Source organism: Cyprinodon variegatus, unplaced genomic scaffold (genome assembly GCF_000732505.1).
Source record: "Cyprinodon variegatus isolate N-32 unplaced genomic scaffold, C_variegatus-1.0 Scaffold715, whole genome shotgun sequence".
Classification (NCBI taxonomy): Eukaryota; Metazoa; Chordata; class Actinopteri; order Cyprinodontiformes; family Cyprinodontidae; genus Cyprinodon; species Cyprinodon variegatus.
The window spans coordinates 235,410-243,283 of record NW_015151168.1 but is presented as its reverse complement, the minus strand read 5'-3'; the positions used below and the strand labels follow the sequence as shown (position 1 = coordinate 243,283).

At 37.4% G+C, this 7,874-nt stretch overlaps 1 protein-coding gene across 1 annotated transcript in view; it reads left to right on the top strand.

The window, feature by feature from the left end:
- Positions 1 to 5,433, top strand: part of LOC107097690 (solute carrier family 22 member 7-like) — an 8,315-nt gene extending 2,882 nt beyond the window's left edge. The window contains exons 7-12 of the mRNA XM_015394940.1: positions 1,008 to 1,222; positions 1,301 to 1,409; positions 1,488 to 1,694; positions 2,548 to 2,669; positions 2,889 to 3,074; positions 5,402 to 5,433. Of these exons, the coding sequence (XP_015250426.1) occupies positions 1,008 to 1,222; positions 1,301 to 1,409; positions 1,488 to 1,694; positions 2,548 to 2,669; positions 2,889 to 3,074; positions 5,402 to 5,433 (871 nt within the window). The remainder of the gene's footprint in view (positions 1 to 1,007; positions 1,223 to 1,300; positions 1,410 to 1,487; positions 1,695 to 2,547; positions 2,670 to 2,888; positions 3,075 to 5,401) is intronic.
- The last annotated feature ends 2,441 nt before the right edge of the window (positions 5,434 to 7,874 follow it).

Genomic DNA, 7,874 nt, shown 5'->3' with positions numbered 1-7,874 from the left:
TTTAGAAATTAGAGTATAATTTATATGATAGATCAAAAATAGATTAAATTCTGTAAAACTTGCGGCTTAAACCAAATTTTATAAGCAATAATGGCTTCTTTTGACTTTTAGGGACGCAGACCCAACCAAGGATGCTTGAAGAATGCAGACTTTATAATAATTTGCAGTCATGGTGTGTCAACTGCCACCATATCTGTAACTGATAAAAAGTGAATGCGTCTCAAAAGTTTCTAAACAATTTTGATTCTCAGTTATAACATGTTTTAACGGTATTAAAGTAAATGGATTGAGAAAAAGTCCATATGTAGCCTAATTAGTTTTCAATTTACCTTCTTAACAGTTTTTTTTAGTTATTTAGCTTCATTTTTATTGTTGCAGCTAGTTTTATATTAAAGACATGTCATTTATCTACCAACAGACCTGCTGATATAATGTTGCCAGCCTACAATGTCAGTCTCTGATCATTCATATAATATTACCAAAATGGTGAATAGCCAAGCCGATGAAATTATGTCATCTGTCTAGGTTTAAAACCGTTTCTTTAATTGGAGCTTTAGAAAACTTAGATGAGGCAGCAACAACAAATAATCAAGTTTATCTTGAACTACTAGAATATTAAGTCGGTTTTCAGATTGCCCCAGCTTAGAATTCCACATCAGAATAGAATAGAATAGAATTGAAAAATCCCTTAATTAATATACAGCTGTGGACATTTTTACAGTAATGCATATGTGAAAAATAGCAGCAACACCAGAGATGTGCAAACATGGCAGCAGGATGTTATTTAAATGACTAAGACAGAAACTGTGATAACACTCCCTGGTGCATTTAGGGTGCAGAGGTCTGTCACTGAAGGAGCTCTCCAGTTCAGCAGCAGCTTCATGCATGGGGTGGGAAACATTATCCAACAGAGATGTTATTTTACTTAGAGTCCTTTTGTTTCCCACCTCCTTTCCCTTGTTTCCAATACGTTGAATGTTTTTTTTTTTTTTTTTTTCTCATTTTAGGTATGGAGTAGCGTTTACATATTATGGGATAAGTCTAAACATTACAGGCTTTGGCCTAAATCCTTTCCTCACACAATTCATCTTTGCTTCAATCGAAGTGCCGATGAAGATAGGTGTCTATTTCTTCCTAGAGAAATTTGGTAGAAGGTACTGTGAGATGGGAGCTCTAGTGTCTACTGGTGTCTGTCTATTCATCAATATTTTTATTTCAACGGGTAAGAATTTCATGTCTTGTTTTAAATAATCCATGTATTTTTGTTTATATCTAATCAATGTGGACCCCCCCCCAACAGATAAATGGGTTGCTCGTACCATTGTGGGGGTCCTTGGAAAGTCTTTGTCAGAGGCGTCGTTCACAATAATATTCCTTTACACAACGGAACTCTATCCAACTGTAGTGCGGTCAGTCAGACATGTACATGTTTAATTTGGTTATTGCACAAGAGGAGGGGTAACAGTAACCTATTGGTCCTTTTCCAGGCAGAACGGTCTTGGCTTCACCTCATTTATGGCACGGCTCGGGGTCTCCATTTCCCCACTCATTATGCTGTTGGAAGACGTGTGGCAGATCCTCCCTGCTGCTACATACTGCGCTGTGGCGGTTGGCTGTGGTTTAGTCACTTTACTCCTGCCTGAAACATTAAACACCCAGCTGCCAGAGTTCATCGAAGACATTGAGAAACCCAGGTAAAATGGAAACATTTTCAGAGGAACATTATATGTAATCCAATATCAAATATCCAGTAAATGTTTACCAATTTACTGAGCCTCCCAGTGCAAAGGTACTTTTTTAGCACATTACATAAACTCTGCAATTTTCATAATATCCTTAGATATTTTTTTTACAGTTTTTCCCTTTTAAATCATCCATGAAATAACAGTTTGTTGTTTTTTTTTTCTATATCGCAGGAGCAAGTCAACAAAGAATATGGGAATTCAGTAAAAATGACCACTGACCAAAATATATTTTTCCAATAACATAAATGATTTAAAAAAAGGATATGAAAATAAAACTTTGCTCTCTTTCTTTGTACAAATTGTTGTAATATGAATCGTCCTCACTGATACATTTTGCTCTGTATCTGTAATATCATCATTTGAAGTATATTCAAAAAAACAGGGGACCTTGTTAAAACTTGCAACAAAAAGTAGCTTTACTGTGTTTCTCTGTACCAGCTCTGTAAAGTTTAATATGGTGTCTCAAAAAGAATTTGTTATTTTATTAATGGAAATAAATGATTTTAACCAAGATGTGTCACTTTATAAATAATACTGTAGTTTATGGGGATGAGGCAGCATCAGGCAATACGATTATTTTAAAAAGGGATGTAGAGGCCAGCACAGTTTATATAGAAAATATTTATTTCTGCATTGGGGCTGCTCAATGGAGTAGTGAGCACTGATGCCTTGCAGCAAGAAGGCCTGGGTAAAGAATAAAAATAAAGCTCCCTGAGAAGGCCTATGCCAGGGTGCTGGAAAGAAGAATCCGGCTGATGATCGAACCTCAGCTTCAGGAGGAGCATTTTTGTTTTGTTCCCAGCTGTGGAACACTAGATCAGCTTCAGACCCTCTGCAGGGAGCTGGAGGGGTCATGGGACGTTTCCCGGCTGGTCCACTTGTGTTTTGTGGATCTGGAGAAGGCATCTGACTGTGTACCCCATGGTGCCCTGTGGGGGGAATTAATCATGAAACTTGGATCATGGCAGATAAAACAAAATCCCAGATACTAGAGGCTGAAATTAGCTTTCTCTCCAGGGGGTGGCTGGGCACTCCCTTAGAGATAGGGTTAGGACCTTGACCATCAGGAATATCACACTGAGAGGAGTCTGCTGAAGTGGCTCAGACATCTTTTTCAGATTCCCCCCTGGACACCTCTCTCAGGAGGTGTTTCAGGCACATCCCACCAGGAGGAAGCCCAGGGGAAGACCCAGAACACTATGGAGGGACTATGTCTCTCGGTAGGCCTGGGCTTGAGCTTTATCCAGGGAGCTGGAGGAGGTAAATGGGGAGAGGGAAGTCTGGGAGTCCCTGGGACTGCCACAACTGTGATCCGGTCCTGGATGTCAGGTTGTGTGGAGATTTCTAGAGGACCCAAATGCAGAGACAGAAACTGAGGTGGTTTCTTGCAAATGTTATGCAGGATTTTTGGCAACAGAAGCAATGTCCAAACACAAAAAAAGAAAACCAAAAAACCAGGAGATGTCAGGTAAAAAACACATGAGCCTGGAAACAACAAGGAACCAACAAACAGTGACTAAACAGGAGATGTATAAAGGGGAGACTGAACAAAGGCTAGGATAATCAGCAGATTGGGAGCAGGTTTGGACAGAGAAAACTAGAGGGGAGCTAGGGGAAAGGACACTGACACAAGAGGACAACAGAGGGTAAACAATACATAAGAACTAAAAAAAAATAAAAACTCAAAACGAAAACTTTAACAGAACCACTACCCTGACATTGGTGTAGTGGGGAAAAAGTATTCAACTATTCACCCTAATTAAATGATGAGATCGATGGATTTCACTCAGCCGGCAATTTTTTTTTATATTTTTGCAAAGAGAGAACAGTCATCGTGCAGGCCTAACTGGTCTGTATTCAGGCCTGTTTTGCCTGGGCAGCATGTGTTCCCACTTACTTATAACAATGCAAAGCAGTCAGAGTCAAAACAAATTACAAACACTTTGGTTTAAGCAGTTACATGTTGTTAATAAACCTTGAGAAATAATCTGGCTTGTATTGGGAAGAAGCTATGTCTGGTCTACAAACTGTCATGTTTGCTTTAAGGTTTCTAACCCACATGCAGAACACACGGATTCAAGGGAAAAAGTTCAAAGGTTTATTGAAACAACACAGAGAATAAAGAACTGATCCAAGGGGTTATTAGATCCAGGACTGGTCACGACTGGGTTCACTGCAGAGGGGGACAGAGTGGTTAGCTGAAGTCCAGGTAATTTGCAGAGTTTGAGAGTGCAGGTCTGTACCTGATCTGGAGTTGAGCAGAGCGGCAGAGAGGGGGAACCAGGAGGGTCCAGAGGCTGTCGGCAGGCTGAGGGCTTGGCGGAGGCAGAGCTTGGTTTGAGAGTTTGCAGGAACAGGTTTGAGTTTCCCTTTCAGATTCTTCTGAGAGCGGGCAGGCAGGTCTTTGACAGGTTTGATTCTCCAGGGTTCTTCAGAGATCAGGCTGACAGATTACAAAAACAGATTAGGTTCAGGCTTTCTGGGAGTCAGAGATTCAGACAGGCAGGTTGGCTCAGGCTTGCTAACCATAACTGGCAAAACACTCTGGCGTCGGAGTGATGTCCTCTGCCTCTTTATATACTGGTCTCCTGATGAGCAAACGAGCCGCAGTTGGTGAAGTCAGCTCCAGCTCCAGGAGACCTAGAACGCCCTCTGGTGGAGAAAAATGGACAGACCTCCAGATCCCAACACAAACACCCTCACCTTGGAGAATTGTATGGCCTTGCGGGTGAAACAGACTCAGGGGAAAACTTTTATAGTGAGTAAATAGCATAAATTAATATATGAAATAAGAGAAATTTAATTTTCAGACCACAGTTCTTGCCTTTTGATTATAAAATGATATTATCCTTGTATAATCGGTAATATAAAAGGAAAAAGAATGAATATATGTAAAAAAAAAATATATATATATAAAAAAAAAGAATTAACTAAAATTGTGAATATATGTAAAGAAAACTAAAACCAACTGATATGTATATATCAAAAATGCACACCTGCAATCAAGCAAGTGGACAATGTTGGATGATTATAATAGATGGAAAAATCATGGAAAAGATTATGAGAACTAAAATATGTTGCCAATACATAGAACCCTGGAATCACATTCTAGTTGGCAAAACGTTTAACTTTTTTCTCTATGATGATACTTTTCATGGTAAAAGTTCTATTTTTCTAGAGAATTTTATTTTTTGCTCTTATCAATATCAGTTACCCTTTTTGTTTCCCTTGAAAGAGAAAAGTTCAAGTTAGTCAAAAAATAGACTCCTTCATGTCTACAAAGTATAAGTCAAATGATTAACCTGAGCGCCTAAATGCAACAAACCTCATTAAAAGTAAAAACAAAAACAAAAACGTGAAAGTAAAAAAAAAATCAGTCTCAATGCAAAATGATAAAATCATACCACAAAGATGTTTCACACAGATGACCAGTTCAGCTCTTCAGAATCAGGGTCAGAGTTCATTGTCCACTCCAGAAATCTCTGTCAGTACTTACCATCAGCCATCAGGTGGTCATCTAACACTTGTACTGTCTTTTGTATTAAGAAAATAATTTCAAACACTCAGATACTAAAAAATGTTTTTGCATATAAACTTTTAGCTATATGAATATTTTGAAAGTTTGTCGTGTGCAGTCAACCCTTCATCCTGTTCAGGTGGGTTCCTGAGTCAGATGGCTGATGAGTAATGGAAGAGTGATTGATGCTCATTATTTCCTCACTAAATCTTAATAAATTTATTGACGTAGTTTCACAGAAAAGATTTGCGCAAAACTTACTTAATATGGAACCCTTAAAACAGAGCCTTGAGGAAAATGGCTTATAGGCCACTTGTACAACAGCAGTACAGTGAGGAAAAATGTATAAAAAAGGACAAATATCCAGCCATTAAAGGTTTTCAAAATGGCAGAAGGACTGTTAAAGAAGATGACAGCAACACTGATTTTGGCGACACCGCTTGCAGTTGGAGGTGTCACATTGACACTGTTCCGTAGAGATAGACTCCTCAGGCAGTGGTGTTTCATTCGTGTACCTGGACTGACTGCATTAAGCTTGAAAACTGCATCCAAGACTACCTCTGAATGTACTTTCTGGAAAACTATCCCCAGTGTATCTTGAATGTGTTTACACCCGTTAAGATCTGGCCAGGCATAACTGGACGACACAGGACTCGTTTTAACAACTGTGACTTTGTTTCACCCAAAGCACAGTTGTTAATGTAAAGAAAAAATAATAATAAAATGCTTTGATTGGTAGAACAATACAGACTTTTTAGATCAACCAAAAATGGGGTAAGTACAAAATACAGTTGAGCGAGCTGCGCTTATGGAAGAGGCCTTGATTTTTTATTTTTTTTTTAAAGCAACCTATTGCTAAACTAGATTGCACTACTTCATGGAGGATTGGTTTACAAAATTACAGGTATTATACCAAAAAACCACAGTTTTTTTCCAGGAATAAGTAACGACAGGTAATATTCAACATTTCGTTCATGAGTCTAGTGATACATTGTTCAGGTATGACTCATCAAGATCCAGTAGAAATCTTAAAGAAGAATAATCAAGAGTTCAAATTAAAGATTAAAGATTCTTTTAAAAACAAAGAGCTGTGCATAAGAAAATTTTTGCTTTGTTTTTTTATGTAGAACTTTCATGCTGGTGTAAAAAGGACTTTGTTTATAACTTAATTCATTTAACAAAAGCAGCAAAAATGCATATATCATTAAAGGATTAAATTAACGGTTCAATGCTATTTGTTTTTTTCCTGATTTCTGTTTCTAATAAGGCTTTGCCATACAAAGTTAGTATTAGGTTGAAAAAGTCCAACCGATTTATGCCCTCACAAACATTTTTTATTAAACATTACAGACTTATAAATCTTTGCCCATTTTCACTTTTGCCTATAATCTGTGATTATTGAGACATCAATCAGAAATGATAATTTAAAGAATTATAAAACCTAAGTGCAGATCAGTAGTAGTATTACCTTGTTCTTCTCAACGTAAATTTGATCTGTTAATAGTAAAGAGTAAAAGCAGGTTTCTTTTTAAAGCTTTCTTTAATTACCAGTAAACAATATGATGTCAGACTGAGCATGAAGATAAGCATGAGGAAGAGAGTTCCAATTGCAATCTCTCATTAGGCTTTAAAGTGACATTTGAACCGCCAAATGTATTATTGTCATTATTGCTTAAAAAAATACACATAAAGATAAATATAAATAAATAGAGAGCAAATCTCTCAGCATCTTAACAGCAGCTGTTGGAAACAGAGCCACGAGAAAAATGCTGATTATTTTTTAATCCTAAAGATATTATAAATTTCAAAAACCTAATTACACAAAAGATAATTGGTAAACCTTTTAGCAGCTGACAGGTTTAACTATGACACGAGTACGATGTGAGCTCACTCAATAATTTGTTTTGTGATAAAATTTAATACATTCATAGGCCACTTTATTAGGAACACCTGAGAGACTCTCAGAATGCAGTGCAGGCTATACCTGTTTAAATAGTACCACATGGTAGTTGTGCCATGCTTTTATTACTTTACACATGAGAAAGACCACTGCAGTTTGCATCAAGCATCAGAATAGTGAAAAAAATGGCTATTATGGAACTTTTAAGAGGGCATGTGTGTTGGTACCCGAAAGGCTACGTACTCTAAGTAGTTCAGGAACTGGTGATACGCTGCAATTATTGCACAAAACCTTAAAAAAAATAATTTAAAAGTATACCATAAATAAATAAAATGAAAATAAAAACTAAAACTGTCTGTAATTAAACAAAAAATAACAAGCTAAGATCAACATCTCATATGCCAAGACACAGAGATACGTTTTTAGGAGTGATTACATGTAAAACCAGACAGAGAGGTAGATTCTTTAATACACAATGGGAGGTTCCACAGTTTCGGCACTGCCACATAAAAAGCATTAGCCTCTTCCCCATCTTTTTGGCTTAGTGGAATATAAATTTGGTTATCATCAGCATAACATTGGAGATACATACCAAGCTTCATCATTAAGCCAAAAAGGAAGTAGATAAAGAGCAAAAAGAGGAAGGTCAAAAACTGAGTCCTTTGTTACCTCACATAATAAGAGAGCAAAGGATGGCGTAAATCACCAAGTG